Source organism: Xyrauchen texanus, chromosome 20, assembly GCF_025860055.1.
Source record: "Xyrauchen texanus isolate HMW12.3.18 chromosome 20, RBS_HiC_50CHRs, whole genome shotgun sequence".
NCBI lineage: Eukaryota > Metazoa > Chordata > Actinopteri > Cypriniformes > Catostomidae > Xyrauchen > Xyrauchen texanus.
In genome coordinates, this window is record NC_068295.1 from 22,113,334 (window position 1) to 22,132,444 (window position 19,111).

Below are 19,111 nucleotides of genomic sequence, written 5' to 3' on the forward strand. Positions count from 1 at the left end.
ACCTTGAAGAGATAGTTCACCCAAAAATATAAATTCTCTCATAATTTACTCACCCTCATGCCATTCCAGATGTATATGACTTTCATTCTTCTGCAGAACACTAACAAAGATATTTCAGCTCTATAGGTCCATTCAATGCAAATGAATCATTGCTAGAACTTTGAAGGTCCAAAAAGCACATGAAAGCAGCATTTATCTTATCTATCAAACTCAATCAATGTCATCTGTGTTGGTTTTGGGTGAGAGCAGACCAAAATATAACTTATTTTTCACTGTACATCTTGCCATTGCAGTCTCTGGGCATGATCATGGTTTCAAGCTCGATTACACTTCCTAGTGCTTGATGCATGCACAGAGCGCTAGATGGCGCTATAGGAAATATAATTGAGCTTGAAATCATGATCGCCAAGGACACTGCTGTCAAGAAGATTCAGAAGACAATGATTAAACCACTGGAGTCTGATGGATTACTTTTATGCTGACTTTATCTCCTTTTTGGAGCTTCAAAGGCCTGATCCCCATTCACTGCATTATATGGACCTGAGATTTTCTTCTAGAAATCTTTGTTTGTGTTCATATATATATATATATATATATATATATATATATATATATATATATATATAAGTCATATACATCAGGGATTGCATGAGGGTTAGTAAATTATGTGAGAATTTAAATTTTTGGGTGAACTATCAAAAGACGAACACTGACTGAATCAAGTTTCCTATCAAGCCATGTAAAACTAGTTGGGGATGAAGAGTAGTTTTCCTCTTGTTTTGCTTCATCACTTATCTTTCCCTTAACACTGACCTGCAGGAAGAATTCTAGATAAATCCTTTTCATATTTTGTGGCAGTTTATATTTTGAAGCCCATTTAGCATCATGCCATTGTATCAAAGAACATAACAATTCCCCGGTAACTAAGCCAGGAAAATTTATCTGAACAAACAATTCAATACTTTATCTAAATTATATTTAAACAAATCTGATTATGTTCTATACCTCCCCTGTTTGAAATGAGGAACATCTAGTTGGGGACTATGACTGTGGATCCCAGTCAGTCATTTTGGTGAGGACAGTGTTTTCAGAAGACACTATGTACTTACTCAAAAGAATCATCAATCGAATGACCATACTGGGTAGCTCATTTGCTTTGCTAGACCCAGAAAGCTTTAACCTGTTACATTTGTAAACACAAGAATATGTAAGGTTAAATATCAAAAGCTCCAAGGGCATAAAATTACCAGAATAAAAAAACACTGTTGAATATGTCAGTTTGATGTTTTTATGAGGTTCTAAACTCCTCTTTAATGGCTGGTGGAGCATGTTTTGAAACACATAAACACACCTGAGCTCACCCGAGTCTGCTGCAGACAAGAGAGCCATCCCTCAGGCTAGTGGTGATGAGGGTCTGACTGTCTGGTGTGAAACAAACAGAGCCAACTCCACCCTGCCAACATGATTGGCATTGCAGTTGTACAAACCTGTCCTGCACATCAAAGTTAGGCACATTTCCATAGCCATCAGATATTTGGACAGTTTCCTAGAAACATATTTCTCCTAGCTCAGTGCTAATTGACATGAAATAACTTGTAGATATAAGACAATAACATTTTAGATATCTCACCGTTATGCAGCAGTCCAAACCTGCCAACTGTTGCCAGCCAGTTTTGGTGAGGAGAGAGCTTTAGAAATGCAGGGCTCAGAAAATGGCCCCCTGCCTCCTCTTCTGGGATAAACTTGACTGCTTTCTGTGCATTTGAGGACATTTCTCCACTCTGTTAATCACATGAGAACCAGTTAGGAGTTATGCCAAAAAATAAAATAAAACTTCAGACTGTGCATGTTGTTTCTTAATGCCTCAGGGAAATTAAATCTCTCTAAGAATTTTCTCTGCTGGCAGTGACCAAATATCTTGTTTGTGGCCAGGACAAGTGAACAGAGAGTATGAGGGAGCTCCTACATACAGGTAGTTGTGAAGAACATCTTTACGTAGACAGCCACAGACGTCCACACAACCTGGGAGTGGCACATTATTTTGAGAAGCACTGTTGGAGTTGTGACATACATGGAACCAAAAAAGGTATTTTGATACTTAAGCTTGAAATTTATGAATTTCATTTAATAAAATAACAAAATATGCTGGACATTTTCTAAAAACAAAAATTTCTTGGTTGTTTTGCGATAACTTTTTAACCAATGGGTCCCATTGTAATTTTAATTTCATGTCTGCAGTCATCACCCAAAACTGATGTTAATTTAACCAAAAATTCTGTCATTTCCTCACCCTCATATTTGTCCAAATATGTGTGGCAAATGTAATGTCAAGCAGAATGATAGTCTTAGTCAGCATGGACTTTAATTATATGGGAAAAGATGCAATGAAAGTAAATGGTGACTGAGGAAAACATTCTCCTTTTGAACACAAAAATTCTCATTTGTGTTCTACAGAAAAAAGTCAGACAGGTTTGGAACAACGAGGACAGCATTTTTGGGGCTGAATGTTGACAGAATTTAAAGTTTGGGGTAAATTATTCTTTAATATGGAAATTTTCCATTAAGTTTGACAACCAGAAAGTGTCCAAATTTCTTATTTGTGAACATTATACAGCATATATTGTTTTGTAATTTAAAATGAAAGAAATTATGTTAACTCTTTTCTTTCTATTTCTACAATCTTTATTTAAAATAAATGCCACTTGGTTTGAATTTTTGCTATCAATTGCAAATACATTTGTTTACTTTAAAGAGCAGATTAAAGGTAAACTGTGTAACTTCATTGATATCAAAATTAGGGCTGTCAATCGATTAAAAATTTTATCAAATTAATTATATAGTGTCCCGATTAATTAATAGCACATACAAATATTTGCTAAAAAAAGGCCCTCGTATAACAATAATTCAATATATAATGATGAAATCATTATACATAGTTATCTTTAAATATTTAAAAATTATATATATATTTATATAATAAAAAATATTCAGATAATTAAAATGCATTACATTCTTGTGGCAGAAGAGTTATTAATTAATAAGACAATACAAAAAAAACAGCTTTAGAATACAATGTATTGTTCACTACCATATTATTGATCATAAGTCAATCATTGGCATACAGTTCACAGCAATCAATTTCACAAGAGAATTTGTCAATCAGTTTGAGATTTATTACAAGGGCTTATTTAAGGACCCGTCAATGTACACCTGTGTCAGACATGCTTGTGTAGCATCTCGGGTGCGTTGCATCATAAACATAAAATTTTTAGGTCACTGTATCAAGTTAAATATAGTTGAATACTTAGAACACATCTTGAGATCACTTAGTTCGAATTTGTGCTCCATCAAGTTTTTTGAACGCATGAACTTAATGCATGTTTGTGTCATGCTGCCTGCTGAAGGGTTGTTTTGTTCACTTTATAAACAGCCTGTTGCCCATATTGCTGAAGTTTCACTTACTGTCCTCAGGAGTAAACAGGTGGTACTACAAGCTTGCATTTCTCAGGAATGTTCATTATTACGGTCCGGAGGATTGCGATTAATTGCGTTCATTTTTTTAACACGTTATTTTGGATAAAATTAATCGCACTGAATTAACATGTTAAATCGACAGCCCTAGTCAAAATACATTCTACTATCCCAGTTTACAGTTCATTGACCATAAGTTAGCCATGTGTGGGTTTACCTTCCCTAAAATTATAAACACTGAACCTCCCAGGCACAATCAAAACATTGATGTTTATATTTTGAGAGGCCCGCTCAGCTCTACCCATCTCTTTCTAGCTTAACCTTTAGCGTGAGTTTGAGGCATGGCTACTTGAGCTAGCTGTTTAGCTGGTGGAATGTGAACATCCATGGCAGACATTTTTAGAGGAAATGAAATGTAGCTTTACCTACAGATGTTAAAGCCAAAATTTGTTGACTTGCTAAAAGACAGATAGAGAATGGAATAAAACCAGAGTGAACATTGGCATCACATTTACAAGGTGTAGAACACCCACACACCACCACCACCAATGATGAGATCGCAGCACAAGCCACTAATACACCACCGCCTCCCCCTGTCAGCAATCTCGTCTGGGGCGCCAAAATGATCAGAAATGGCATTGTCGTTATGCTTACTAGTTACCAGAAAAACCATCCTACCTCATGTGCTGGATTCCCTGCAAACTAGATGCTGTTCAATCCAGAGATGTTATTGGATGACTCGATTCCTCTGCCACAATTTCTTTCTGGTGTTTATATGTTATAGTGGTCTTGTTTATTACGACATTAAATGTTTATCGCTTTTTATTTAGTATGGCCTATTTGTTCACAGGTAATCATAGAGTGCGAAAGGGCACAAGTCTAAGGGGTGTTGGCAAAGGTTGTTTAAAAACATATTATTGTTTTGGAATTCCGTTTGGTGCCACTATTAGTGCAAAAATAACTCACTTCACCTTTAAGTTTTCCAACTTTTTTGGGGCCTCTATACAGTATTTGTTTGCTATGTCTATCATTTGTCCTTGTCATTTTTCACAGAAGCTTTCCATTTGCCAGACTATATTACAATTGTTTTCTGTATTTCCATATAGTACCTAGTTGATTTGCTATACAAACAATGTCAGTAGCAGAAGAACATTTCCTTCGTTGGTTTCTCTCTCTGTCTTCCCCTCTGCCTGCCTGCTACACAGCGCCAGCACTTTAACCTGATTGCTCTCTTTGAGGTACTGAGTAGAAAGGCTTACAATGGCACCTGGAGCCTCTAATGAAAGGAAAAGTATTTCTTTGAAATAACTTCAATCCCGAGGCATACAACAGTAAATATCTTGTCTTAGAAAGTACCGATCCATCCGATTATTTCAAATACTTTTGATGGCCTTGCATACAGCAGAAACATGTGTGTGTCTGATGTGGCAGTCAGTAAGAAGCTGCCACTTTGATCAAACCTGTTCAGAACAAATATAATATATCTTATATATATACTATATTATTCTGTATATAATAATAGACTCGGTCAACCAACAACAAAAATGATATCAAATAATAATGATACTATAAAAAACTCACACCAAATGTTCTGAATGAACATGGTATAAATGCACTCTGTGCACTAGCCTGGGCTTCTGTTTTGTGGTCATCTCCGCAAAAAAGACGTCTCCACTGACTGTCCCTACAACAACATACTGTACTATGATGCAGCATGCTATACTGGTTGCCTGAAGTTCAGTTAGACCAAATGAAACAGATGCATGTAAAGCAGATTGAATTAAATGATAGTTTGAATGGGGAAGAACATATAAAACCTCTACTTAAAGCACTAACATTTGTTTACAGAGAGATGGAACCCATGCAAAGTCCACCATCCATAGCCCATAGCTTTAACTGACTGTTTAAAAAGGAAGACAAATTGCATGTACAGTATGTTGCGCCACTTGTGCACATACAAGAATGTTCTTTTAGATATTATACACAACAATATTCTAACCGTATATAAACCAGTATTGACAATGCAATAATAGTTACAATACAGATACATCATATTTCATTTATATAAGACTATTACTAAGTATTATGATTTGTACTGTATTGTAATGTTATAATATTTGAATATGTAAATATTTATCGATTATAATTAATTTAATTATCAGCCCATTGTCACTGCAATATTATTTTGCCACAAAAATGTTTCTATCAGTGTATAATGGAGCAACAGCCACAAAATCTCCACAAAGAACATCCAGGACTTTGACAACTTTATCCTTCAGTAATGGTTTGAACCTGTAAACATGTCCCTGGAAAATAAAATCAAAATTTGTAAGCATTAAAAACTTTCAGAATATTTATTATGAAATGTTTGACAAAATATAAGTTAAATAATGATATATATTATATAATTGTATATAATAATATTGTATATGTAATTGTAATAGCATTATTCTATCATATATATGTTTATCTCATGAATTATAAAAATTACATTATCATTTATATAAAATTAAACAAATTAAATTATAAAATACATACTGTGCTAGAAGTTAGCAGTAGTGTCTCACAGTCAGGGGAAAAGCATATAGCTGAAACTGCCTCGTCCAAAGCCCAAGTCTCCATTACCTCCAATTTACTTCCTTTAATTTGTATGTTTTGTAAAATTACGTCCTGCAATGTATTTGCAAATACCCTTGAATTATGGTGAATTTATGTCTCAGATTTATTTTACTGTATAGTCAGGCTATTTTCAGGGCCATGATGAAGAACATTTCTTACAAATCCTGCAGCAAAGAGGTTGTTGTCCTACACTACCAAGCTTTGGAAACTGCCTTCCTGCAGAGAAGTGTCACTGTAATTTATGATGAAAAATTCAAACAAAAGACAATTGGAAAATTATGTTATCAGGACGATAAAAAATTAAATAATTCTAAAATACATACAAAATGCACTAAAAATGCACATGTGATTAGCATGAGCTGAGAGTCTCCTTACATGTGGTTTGTAAGACAGAGATGTTTGTATGAAGTGTCAGCATTCACACAAAGCAGAAAGCCTTCCTTAGCACCAATATACAAGTCAGAGAAAGTTAACCAGTAGATGGCACTTGGACACAGCCTTAGTTTAATTTGTTTCAAAGGCTGTTGAGAATGAAAATTTTATTATTTTATGGCATTCCCAAATATAAAGGGAGGCCTAAACCTTTTGATTATGATGACCCTTCCCATAGTGTGGTAGTATTATTGCTTCAAATTATTACCATTGACCAATTACAATTGATTTAAGACCTCTCTACTTAAGATTCAATAAGTACCAAAGAGTTTTCAGCTCTGTCGCCACTCAATCCAGCGATTGCTAAAGTGGTCATCTGAGGGCCTAAGTATGTCAGCTTCCCACTGACATGACAGGGGTTTTCTTCATGCTCAATCACTGTACCATCAGTGGCAGGGAGATTAACAACACAGCCAAACAAACATATACATAGCATATGAAAAGGAATGTGCAATTCATGAATTATTTATTCGATAGAAGGCATTTTAAACACATCATTGACATCAGTGACATCTGCTGGAGAGACACATCCTCTACCTAAGTTTCATCAAAAGATAGTTGTCACATCTTTCAACATTCCAGACAGTGAGGAACTTTACAGCACAAATCTGACACCAGATCATGCGGTTAAAAACCAGAGTTGTGATGTCCTATCACATATGTGGAAGGCTACAAAGTGGAATGCCGCTCTCCCAGTTCCTAAAAGAGTTGAGATTAATCATGCTCAAAACCGCAACAAAACTGCAATGCAAAATGTTTCATTCAAATGTATATATATACAGTACACTATGAAATAAAGGTTATTTCTAATGTAGCAGACCATTTTTCCCTCAGCAAACTTCAATAATCCGTTTCCATTAACTGGAGCTACTCAAGAGCAAATGGTGCTGCAATATTAATATTATTGATATCAATAATTGTATCTGTTATTGGCTCACTACCACTACAACATGCTTTGGGACAGCTTTTCACATTGCAGCTGATAATACACTGAATATTATATCTAATAAAATAAAGCAATACCAACTAAACTCAGCTTTTGCTGCAGGCTGTTTAGGGTGTATCTCTAAATTAACTGACCTTTCAGTTCTCACATCACCTCAGGTTCTGGATTGTAGATAAAAAAAAATTCAGTTTCAGGTCAGAGAAAGCAAGAGACCTGCGATGCCCACTGGCTGTAAATCCCAATGCCAGAGCCAGGACTCTTCCTTGTCTTAGTATCCACATTGAGGAAAACAATTACATTTCCACAGTTGTAACATGCTGTTTTATTGTCGACATATTTTGTTTTTGAATGTTTTCTCATGCAGAATTGAGTTAAACAAGCCCCTCTTTTCAATTTAACTTAAGTAATTTTTCCTCATTAAAAAAGTTTAACTCCTAAAGACATGAATTGTAATTTTGCAGTTTATGTAGGAAATCATGAGCACTCACATTAAAATGAAGACTCCAGTCATATCAGTAATCTTATAAAAGCTGATTTATTCTACATGGAGAGGGTCCACAGATGTGGGCTGCCATGTTAGAATCACATGACTCACTTAATCTCAGTAACTGTCCTGTTATTTGACACTTTCACTCATTGATTAAAGTAATTATGGCTGATTGTGAATACAAAATGTCTATAATGGCTTCTGAAACTGAAAACAATTGCATCCAAGCCGTTAGGTGAAAGTCCAAGATGACACAAAGACAGAAGTTATTTAGCGCACATTTAAAGGAAATTTCCACGTTCAATACAAGTTAAGCTCAATTGACAGCATTTGTGGCATAAAATCGATTACCTTAAAAATTAATGTTGACTTGCCCCTCTTTTAAAAACACAAAAAACTAAAATCTGGGTTGTAGTGAGGCACTTACAATGGAAGTGAATGGGGCCAATCCGTAAACATTAAAAAACTCACTGTTTTAAAGGTATAGCCACAATACATAAACAAAACGTGTGCTTACATGATTTAGTGTGATAAAATTGCTTAATAACCTTTTCTTTGCAAAGTTAAAGCCAATTTTACAACTTTGTTGCCATGACGATGTAATTTCAACATACCCTAAAACCCCAGATTGACAGTAAAACAAATTATTTAAACAACTTTACAGCTCAAATAATACAAGAGTTTTAACAGAAGAATTACTGTAAGAGCTTTTATAAAATTATAAGCCTTACAATTCTGTCTTTCAACCCTCAAAACGTTGGCCCCAGTCACTTCCATAGTAAGTGCCTCACTGTAACCTCAATTTTTATATTATTTTTTTAAAGAAAAGGAAAAAAATGTTTTGGTGTTAATCAACATTATGCCACAATTAATGCTTATTTTGTGTTGAACTCGGAATATTCCTTTAAAATCATGACTTTTATTTTGAAGGTGTGTTTGAAAGGGAAGATTTTGAAAGGGAAATCAATATCCTATTCTGCAAAGCCTTTCACTCGGATCCTTCAGTCTACGATGTTGGCTTCGTGAGTAATGTTCTGCGAAAGTGAAAGGACAGCATTGTCCGTTAACTAATTGAATGATCGGTAAATGCATCCTACGGCTTGTATTAGCCTCTTGTATATCCCGTTCAACTTGACCGATTGTCGTTTTGCCACAAGTTTTGCTGAAATTTCAAATTATTAGCTTAGTTAGCCAGCAGTGGCTATTCCTGCATGGACACCCTGCGGGCGTTGGTTAGCTTGAATTCAGTAATGTTTCACTGGTGTGGTATCTTCTACAACGAATAGATCATCATTAGTGCACTGAAATGGTTGTTTTAGTATTGGTAATATGTGAACACAACAGAAAAGACTCATTGTTATCAATTTGTGCAATTTACAGTAGTGTGGGCGAGTCAGCACTTAATTTGAGGAAGTATGGAAAGGATGTGTTTGAAATCTCTAGTGAGTTACCTATCTAGCATTTTTGGCTTAACAACGTTTTGCACGAGCCTACGATGCCTATAATCGCTGTCTATGTAGGCAGCTCACTAGGTTGCGATACACAGCCGGTCACTGACAGACTTATGATTAATATTCGTTATCCAGAAATAGCCGTGGGTGTCATGCAGCTTTAACTACGCGCGCACAATATGGCCATCATCAGTCTGGGATTGTGTAGTTTGTATATTTGCATTGGACTTTTATTTGGAATGACAATAAATACTTCCTTGTGTCGGGGGCTGTGGGTGGGTCTCCTGGACTTTGACAACCTGTTATCTTGATTCACTGTGCAGCTCACCAGAGAATATTGGTTTGTGGATATGTGGGCTGAGGGGAGTGTTGGTTCTGCAGAACATGGCCCTACCATATGTTATAAACTGACCTTTTGCCACCTAAATTGTGTTTAATTCTAAGGATCAACTTTTATTTTCTTTGTAAATTTGTCTCTTAGCAGGTGAGTGCTGGGTGAAGAATAATGGCACACGTTGGGGCAGTAGTTGCAACAATGGCTGGTGTGATGGCCATTCTGCTTCATTCTTCCATACACAAGATTGAGGAAGGACATTTAGCAGTTTATTACAGGTGAGTTTAAGGAATTTGCATTCAGGTATTTTGTATTAAGGTAAAGTGTGTTTATATAGACATAAATGCACTAAAATAACCTCAGGTTAGATACCTATTATCTAACTGCATTTGCTAAAGCTGGGTTGACTTAAATCGGACGTGTGCAAACTTTTAGAAATTAAATGCATTCTGCTATCCCAGCGTATAGGTTGACTTCCTTGAAAACTGTAAACTCTGTCTCTTTAGTGCTATAAAAATTGTTGTTTGTTTCAAGCGGCCCATCCAGCCGACACAGCAACACTGGCATAATTAATTGTGTAAATTTTGGGCAGGACTATCTGTTTGATCAATGGCAGATAGGGGAGTGTTTGAAAAAGCTGTTTGAAAACAATATTTATTTTGGTAACACTTTACAATAAGATTCTATTCGTTAACATTAGTTAATTCTTTAAGTATCATGAAATAACAATGAACAATATATTTTTTACAGCATTTATTAATCTTTGTTGATGTTCATACTAGTGCATTAATTAATGTTAACATATTCAACTTTTGATTTAAAAATGTATTACTATATGTTAAAATAAACATTAACCAAGATTAATAAATGCTGTAAAATTATTAGTTTGTTAATTGATTTTTATTTTTTTTAATGGAAAGGTAAGCCCCAAGTGAAGGAGTTCAAGTACCTCGGGGTCTTGTTCACGAGTGAGGGGACAATGGAGCGGGAGGTTGGCCGGAGAGTTGGGGCAGCAGGGGCGGTATTGCACTCGCTCTATCGCACCGTTGTCACGAAAAGAGAGCTGAGCCGGAAGGCAAAGCTCTCGATCTACCGGTCAGTTTTTGTTCCTACCCTCACCTATGGTCATGAAGGTTGGGTCATGACCGAAAGAACTAGGTCGCGAGTACAAGCGGCCGAAATGGGCTTCCTCAGAAGGGTGGCAGGCTTCTCCCTTAGAGATAGGGTGAGGAGCTCAGTCATCCGTGAGGAGCTCGGAGTAGAGCCGCTGCTCCTTTGCATTGAAAGGAGTCAGTTGAGGTTTGGGCATCTGGTAAGGATGTAAGGATGCCCCCTGGCCGCCTCCCTAGGGAGGTGTTTCAGGCACGTCCAGCTGGGAGGAGGCCTCGGGGAAGACCCAGGACTAGGTGGAGAGATTACATCTCCACACTGGCCTGGGAACGCCTCGGGGTCGCCCAGTCAGAGTTGGTTAATGTGGCTCGGGCTAGGGAAGTTTGGGGCCCCCTGCTGGAGCAGCTGCCCCCGCGACCCGACTTCGGATAAGCGGTTGAAGATGGATGGATGGATGGATGGATGGAAAGGTAAGCAAAATAAATCCCTACTTCCTGAAAGAAATGACTGAAATATGTGTCATGAGATATCTCACCAGTCTCTGTGAGAGCTCTAGACTTTGTAAATAGCAAACAAAAATGTGTCCGTGGGCCGCGGACACATTTTTTATCTGATTTATAATTTGTCAGCTGAAGGTGCTATTTAACTTCTGTTGTGTTTGACACTGTGGGAAGATACTTTGTGTCTTTCTCAGTGATATTGGTGCAGTGCTTTGGAAATGGGGAGCCTGGCTAAATCAATGGCACCTTTTACAGCACCTAATTTTAACAAATGTAACCTTATTGTAAAGTGTTACCTTATTTTGGAATTCTGTTTGGTGATGCTAGTGGTGCAGGAATTATACACTTCAGCTTTAAAAGTGCTCTTTTTTAAAAAAAAATAATTGCAATGTTTTGCCAAATAAAATGTTTTACCCACAATTTTATTGTAGTTTTGAAAAGTATTTGTAAAATATATATATTTATTTATTAAAATAATTAAAACTTCTAGAAAAAACAGAACACTACTCGCTTTATCTCAGTAATCCCCCTGTTATGTCAGAACATTTTGATTGAGAAGTAAATTAGTCATGCACCCACAAATTATAGTAATAGTGCAGCTTTTCTGTAGTTCTTGATATCAATGGCATTTATTTTATTTATTTTTTGATCTCTAGTCTAGAGGAATTGTTGTCCATGTTTTTTAATATTTCAAACTAAATATCTGTGATCAGTTTTATTTCTTAGTTTAAAATTAATTGCCATGTTTTTTCAGAGGAGGAGCTTTGCTGACCAATCCTAATGGCCCAGGTTACCATATAATGCTCCCTTTCATCACTTCATACAGATCAGTGCAGGTACTAATGTCCTTTATTAAATCATAATAGCCCAAATAACAAAATCATTATGCCTTTATTACAGCTTTAATGATCATGGGTGGGGTGTTTGAGGTTGTTGTAGAATTTGTTGAAAATGCTGATTTCATTTATTTTTTTATTATGCTTGAATCAAACTTACAGACAACTTTGCAAACGGATGAAATAAAAAATGTGCCTTGTGGAACCAGGTAAACATTCCTTTAGTTGGTAACATTCCTAAAGTATGTTCTGTAAAATGACATCTAAATGGTTAATCAAATGCCCATTATTTTTATATAAAGGTCAAGAGCTGACCTTTAATTGATTTGCTTTTGGTTAGGGTAGCTTGTCGAAACACAGTATAATAGATATTTTGTGAGTTCTTTGAGTTCTTCAATGACAGCAATAATTATTCTGTCTTCCACAGTGGGGGTGTCATGATCTATTTTGACAGAATTGAAGTGGTCAACATGCTGGTTCAATCAGCAGGTAAGGGCCTTTACAAAGCCTTGATTTGTTTTGTTTTTTAAATCATTCCATGGCTTCTGTGCTGCTCATGTCCTCACTTCTCTTGCTCCTCAGTGGTGGACATAGTAAAGAACTACACTGCAGATTATGACAAGACTCTAATCTTCAACAAAATTCACCATGAGTTGAATCAGTTCTGCAGTGTGCACACACTACAGGAAGTCTACATAGAGCTGTTCGGTAAGTCACCGATATGTCAAACAGTTTATTCTGCCGAGTATACTTTGAGCCATGAGTTGTTTACATGTGCACTGCAGTTTCTGCTGTGTAATTTGTTTTGTCTCACTGCATGGAAATTTGAAATAGTCTTAGCGTTAGTCTTGTTTTTGTTTGACAGACATAATTGATGAGAACTTAAAGACTGCTTTGCAGAAAGACTTGAATGCCATGGCTCCTGGTCTCACTATTCAGGTAAGTTTGTATCTCACTCTCTGTGGTTTCAGTTTTGGCTTGAATTGAATAGTCTTGTTTCTGTGGTATTTTGCAGGCTGTGCGGGTCACCAAACCTAAAATTCCTGAGGCAATCAGAAGAAACTACGAGCTGATGTAAGTTGGTATATTCTCATTACATCAGTCTGCTTGGATGAGATTCAGTGTGACTGTGAGTTGTGTGCTCTTGACACTGAAGTGCTCACCCTGTCCCATAATTTGAATAAGTTTCACAGAGCATTGTGCTCTTTGGAACAATGCAAATCTGAACTTAAAGGGATAGTTCACCCATCAATCAAAATTCTGTCATCATTTACTAACCCTCATGTAGTTCCAAACCTATATAACATTCTTTTTTCCATGGAATACAAAACGAGACATTAACCAAATGGTTCAGATCTTTAACCTTCTGCCCAACACCTCCTTTTGTATTCCATGGAAGAAAGGAAGACGTACAGGTTTGGAATGACAAGAGGGTAAATAAATGATGACAGATTTTCATCTTTTACTTTTTTGGTGAACAATCCATTTAAACTTCAACCATTTAGGGATGTGCAAAACTACCAATTTTTATAATCGACTAGTCGGTCGGTTGTTTGAGCAATTAGTTAACTGAGTGTTAAAGATAATAATGTATAATTAGGCTCCACTGTGTTCACGTGTTCCAGATTAGTTGCCTTTTAGAGGAATAAATGGATGCAAAGACCTTCTGCATGGTGACTAATGGATATTCAACAAATAAATAGTCTAAATAACTATAGAATATTGTGCAAAACTATCTATATAACAATTAACAAAGCGTGGCTTCAATACAGAGGGGCACAAAACCGCTTATGCAAATCCTGAATGCAGGATGACACGCTTTTTTTTTTTTTTACTGCAATCAGAATCAGCAAAAGGCTTCAATGTCACCACAACACCTCACAAATACGGTAACATTACTCACAGCAGAGGGTATAACGTCTGACAGTGATCTTCTTGGAGTGTACTCTTGATGCAGCGCTTTTATGGCAGTAACAGCAGCGATGCATAAAAATACTAAACCTAAGCACTAAAGAGACAAAACTTCTTCCAGTGGGTTTTACTGTGCCTCTGACTGCTATTTACCAAGCTATAATCAAGCCAAAATGCTCTCATTTAGTTTGAGAAATGCATCTCCCATTAAAACCACGACCACTAAAAATATTAATGTTAGTAGTCGACCCCACTAACCGACTAGTCAGCTGTTAGATGACCAGTCTGCCACATCCCCCATTTATTTTTTCATTATTCACTGACATTCAATATTTTTACCAGCATGAATCATTGTGATATACTGTCCTTGGATGTATCTATCTACAAGAACCATCTTTAAAAAAATCACTCTCTTTTATCCTTTGCAGGGAAGCAGAGAAAACCAGACTGCTCATCACTGTTCAGACGCAGAAAGTGGTGGAGAAAGAGGCTGAAACTGAGAGGAAGAAAGCTATTATTGGTAGAAGTCTAAACCTCCAGTTTTGCTTAATGCTAATTATGTAAACAGTTGTGTATATGGGATTGGGGTGTCTGTGCTCATTCATCTTTTGTTCTAATTTCAGAGGCTCAGAAAATGGCTCAGGTGGCAGAGATCCACTTCCAACAAAAAGTAATGGAGAAGGAAACCGAGAAGAAGATCTCTGAAATAGAAGGTCTGATTTGCCTGACAAAGCATTTCTATAGCATGTGTCACACAGTGTGTTTTCTCATCATACACGTTAATCTGATATTTGCAGATGCTGCTTTCCTGGCAAGGGAGAGGGCAAGAGCGGATGCTGAATATTACACTGCTGGAAAGTTTGCTGAAGCCAACAGGGTAAAAAGCACTATGTTGTCACAATGCCGTGTGTGTTGCTTAGTGTATTTTATTATTTTTTTTGCCCTTTTTCTCCCAATTTGGCATGCCCAATTCCCAATGTGCTTTTAAGGCCTTGTGATGGCTGCCTCCGCATTTGTGACCACCAACCCGTGCATCTTATAATGTGGCTTGTTGAGTGCATTTCCACAGAGACATAGCGTGTGTGGAGGCTTCACACCATCCACCGCGGCATCCACGCTAAACTCCCCACATGCCCCACTGAGAATGAACCACATTTTACTCTAAAATGAACCCTGTGTTACTCTACCCTCCCTAGCAACCGGGCCCAATTTGGTTGCTTAGGAGACCAGGCTGGAATCACTCAGCATGCCCTTGGATTCTAACTAGCAAGCTAGCGAACCACTGAGCTACGAAGGGCCCCCATTTTTGATTTTTTGATTTTGTAGTTACTGCTATATTCACACACTGTTTTCTCTTAATATGAGCATAGTTGAGCCAAACCTGCCTGACACAGGATGGATCATTGTCTAAAGAGACCCAATTTCGGTCATAACTACATTTTGACAAATTGTGTAATGACTGCATTTTGCCTGTGCATGGCAGTATAATTTGGAAAGTGATTATAGGAGGATATACCTGATGTCATACTGGGTCTAAAGTTCACTTTCAACACATGGAGGCACATTCACACAGTCTTTCACAAAGGATGTGCTCACGTCACTTACTAGATCACTGTTTCCCTCCTCCACAGCTGAAGCTCACACCGGAGTATCTGCAGCTGATGAAATATCAGGCTATTGCAGCAAACAGCAAGATCTACTTTGGTCAGGACATCCCCAACATGTTTGTAGACAACAGCGCCTCTCATCCATCCACGAGCCAGGGTGTGGCAGATTCAATAGACCAGCTGGAGTCTTTGAGTATGAAAGAGAGTCTTAAAAAAGTATCCAAGTCCAAACCCTCAGAAGGCCACTGAGGTTCCGGAGAGCTGCCCTCCCTCTCTCTCCCCTGCCCTCTTTCTCCTTCTCTCTCTTTTTGGGGCATGGATTTTTGTGTGGCATGCTGACATGGATACTTTTCACTCTTGTACTGCTGTGGGGTTAGGTGCTTGGTTAACTGTGCTATGAGTCAGTCAGCTGAGAATTGGAAACTGTGGTTTACCAGCAGTTATTTTTGGACTGAAAAAATAAATGTCTTAAGATGAAGCTAAAGTTTTCAAGAACTGTCTCAGTCTGTTCTACCAAATATTGCCAGATTTAATTATTGTGATCCAAATCTTTTATCCCCTCCAATGTCCCTGACTCACATAAGCATACTTTTCCTTTTTTTCTTTGCTCTAAACTTTTGCTTACCTTTTCCAAATCCATACTTAATATTTGTTTGATGCTGGCTGTTGCAGTTATGTGACCATTTAGAGGTTTACCTTGATATGTTGTCTTTTGAAATAACTGGAATTATAAGGCATCACACTAATTGAGATCAAAGGCAATGGCTAATGCAGCTACAGTCTGAGGAGATTCATTTTGTAGTATACATTTGTCATCTCCTTTAATATATCTTTGAAGAGTTGCAGATGCAATTCCTCACTTTTAAGGTCACTAACTTCTTTATAGATAAAACCTTCAATTAGTTCAGCCACAGCTGCAGAGATCAGTGGCTTTTACATAAGAATTATCTTGTTTTAAAACTCAAACGCACTCATTGAAATTTCCCTGCTTGATTTGTGATTAATAATCTTTCTACTAAAATGAAACCCAAATTTCCCTGTGTGAATTTAGTTTTATGTAATGTCAAATATAGTGGGTTTGGTATAGTATTTTGTAGCTTGTTAGTTTGTGGGTGGCCTGTGGATGTTGATTTGAAGTGTTGATTCGTAGGAGATTTCATGCACTGGGTATGGGGCTGTCATAAAGTTAGATGTTTGGTTTTCGAAAGGTTCTAGAACCAGAACTCGAGCCTTTGAAAAGATATGAGATGGATGTTACAGCTGATAGAAAAACATGGTCTGCTCCTGAATGCCTGTATGACTTTAGTTGAGCTTGGTTGTTTTGTCATTACTGGAAGGAATTGTACTTTAAAGGGAATTTAATTCAAATAAGGGCTGCAGTTTTGTTTGGCACTAAAAATAAATATACCATTATGATGGGTGAATGGAAAATGGTTACACATTTAAAAACTATTCCGATAACATATTGGTACTTGTTTGTATCTATTGTATGTTTTTCTTGGTTGTCCATAAAATTGTCATGTTGCCTCAAACGTTTCATCAGTATGTCACCTCTAGGGGAGGCAAGTGATCTTCCGGAAATAAAAGACTGGACAACAAAGAGCTAAATGAGCCTCATGTTCAAAAACATAGTTTGAATGGTTAAGGTTGCCACAAAATGTGTCCACATCTGCCTAAGTTGCATTCACTTGCCAATAATTACAATGCATTTAATCAAACCATCCAAACCAGATTTTGAATGTGTATAATAGTGCTATCTCTCAGGAAAGAGACCTCTGTAAAGTTAATTGACTTGCTTTTTTGGTACCCTACAATAAGCCTCAAACAACTTTAGACAACTCAGTCGGTTGTACAGTAGAGGGGAAAAAGAGACAACCATTCATGTAATACAATTAGTCTGACTTGTCCTACAATGACCACATTATGATCAGTTTGGTGGCTTCTCCCTTCTTTCTTCAAGTGTTTTCCTTCATTGTGCAAGTTAAATCTTAGATGAAAATCTCTGTCTAATACAGATCTTTCTGTTTGTATGATCCCTGTGATTAAATAAGAGGGAATAGAACTTGACTGCCCTGTAATAAACCAACTCTGTGAATGTCACATTTTGTATGTCAGCATAATTTAAGCTCCTAATTTTAAAACATTTATATGCAAAATTTATAAAGTTTTGAAAAAGTTCAATTCTGTAAAATAAAACATATTTTTATACCATGGAAGTGTTTGTGCGTGCGTGTGTACGTGTGTACACAGGTTTGGGTGGTTTACGAGGAAATCTTTTTAGGTTACAACCTTTTAAATGATGCTATAAATGTGAAATTACATTTAAATGACATTTAATTCAAATTGCTTAAAAAACATACTAAATGATGTTTTTGAACATAAAATGCAGAACGGTTTTCACTTCTATGGTTTTTAACGGGTTAGGTTTAAGGGTAGGGTTAGGGGATAGAATCTATAGTTCATAAAGTAAAAACATCATTATGTCTATGGAGAGTCTTCATTATGATAGCTGCACCAATGTGTGTCTGTGGGAAGCTAATACAATGTAAGATAATTTCCCTATATGGTCCTCCACGCTAAAATTGTATTTTGCAAATATGTGATCATAATCCATTTTCTTGTCTTGCACAATAAGGAAGATGACTTATTGTCATCATGTATTAAAAGGAAATGTGCTGCCAGTCATAGATTGTGTAATGATATTAAGGCATCAGTTGTAACAAGAATTGGCTTTTCTGAGAAATACTTAAAAAAAAATAAAAAAAAATTTTTTCCACAAGTTTACATTTATATGGATTTAACTTGATTTAACATTTACACTGCTTTTAAAAGTAGAGCAGTAATTGCTGTTGTCTTCAATCTGGTGACAATATATTTTTCATGCTTTTTGACACTTTTTTGAGAAAAATCTTATACGCTCAAAAAAAATATCTACAGCTGGATGATCAACCTAAACTGCCAGTGTTTTCAGTTATGACCCATATATTAGTGTTTGCTCTGCAAATGAACTCCAAAATGAGGGTGCACAGTCAGGGATTTGTCCAAATACAGGAAATGTCAAGAGTTTTAATCACAATGTAACAAATGAGCCTGGTTTGACTTTGTGATAGAGGACTCCGATTTACTCACAGTCCATGAGAGAAAGACGGACAAAGGAAGGAAATGATCACTTAAGGAAGTGGGCAGAAAGGTCTTCCTCCAGCTGACCTTAAAGAAAGAACATAAGCATGAGGCGCCCCCCACCCCCTGTGTAAATATCAGTCAATGTTTGTCAGAGTCCAATACCCTGACAAACATTACATTTTCCTATTGTTGAGGGTGAAAATTAAAAAGGTGAAGTTCTATTTTAGCAGTTAGACCTTTAGTTTGTATAAAGAACTTACGCGGTTCCTTTAAACAAGATTAAA

At 36.7% G+C, this 19,111-nt stretch overlaps 1 protein-coding gene across 5 annotated transcripts; it reads left to right on the forward strand.

Annotated features, from left to right (window-relative positions):
* Positions 1-1,966: 1,966 nt before the first annotated feature.
* On the forward strand, positions 1,967-18,476 carry LOC127660953 (erlin-1). Of its 5 annotated transcripts, none has more exons than XM_052151458.1 (12): positions 1,967-2,086; positions 9,888-10,018; positions 12,105-12,186; positions 12,349-12,395; positions 12,614-12,675; positions 12,769-12,894; positions 13,052-13,125; positions 13,202-13,260; positions 14,526-14,617; positions 14,721-14,810; positions 14,895-14,974; positions 15,729-18,476. In XM_052151458.1, the coding sequence occupies exons 2-12, from the start codon at positions 9,912-9,914 to the stop codon at positions 15,951-15,953; spliced, it is 1,044 nt and encodes a 347-aa protein (XP_052007418.1). In that variant the 5' UTR covers positions 1,967-2,086; positions 9,888-9,911; the 3' UTR covers positions 15,954-18,476. The 5 variants fall into 5 exon arrangements, with proteins under 5 accessions (XP_052007418.1, XP_052007414.1, XP_052007416.1 ...); XM_052151454.1 differs by lacking the exon at positions 1,967-2,086 and adding an exon at positions 8,937-9,037; XM_052151456.1 differs by lacking the exon at positions 1,967-2,086 and adding an exon at positions 8,945-8,977 and having other exon boundaries at positions 9,891-10,018.
* Positions 18,477-19,111: the final 635 nt, after the last annotated feature.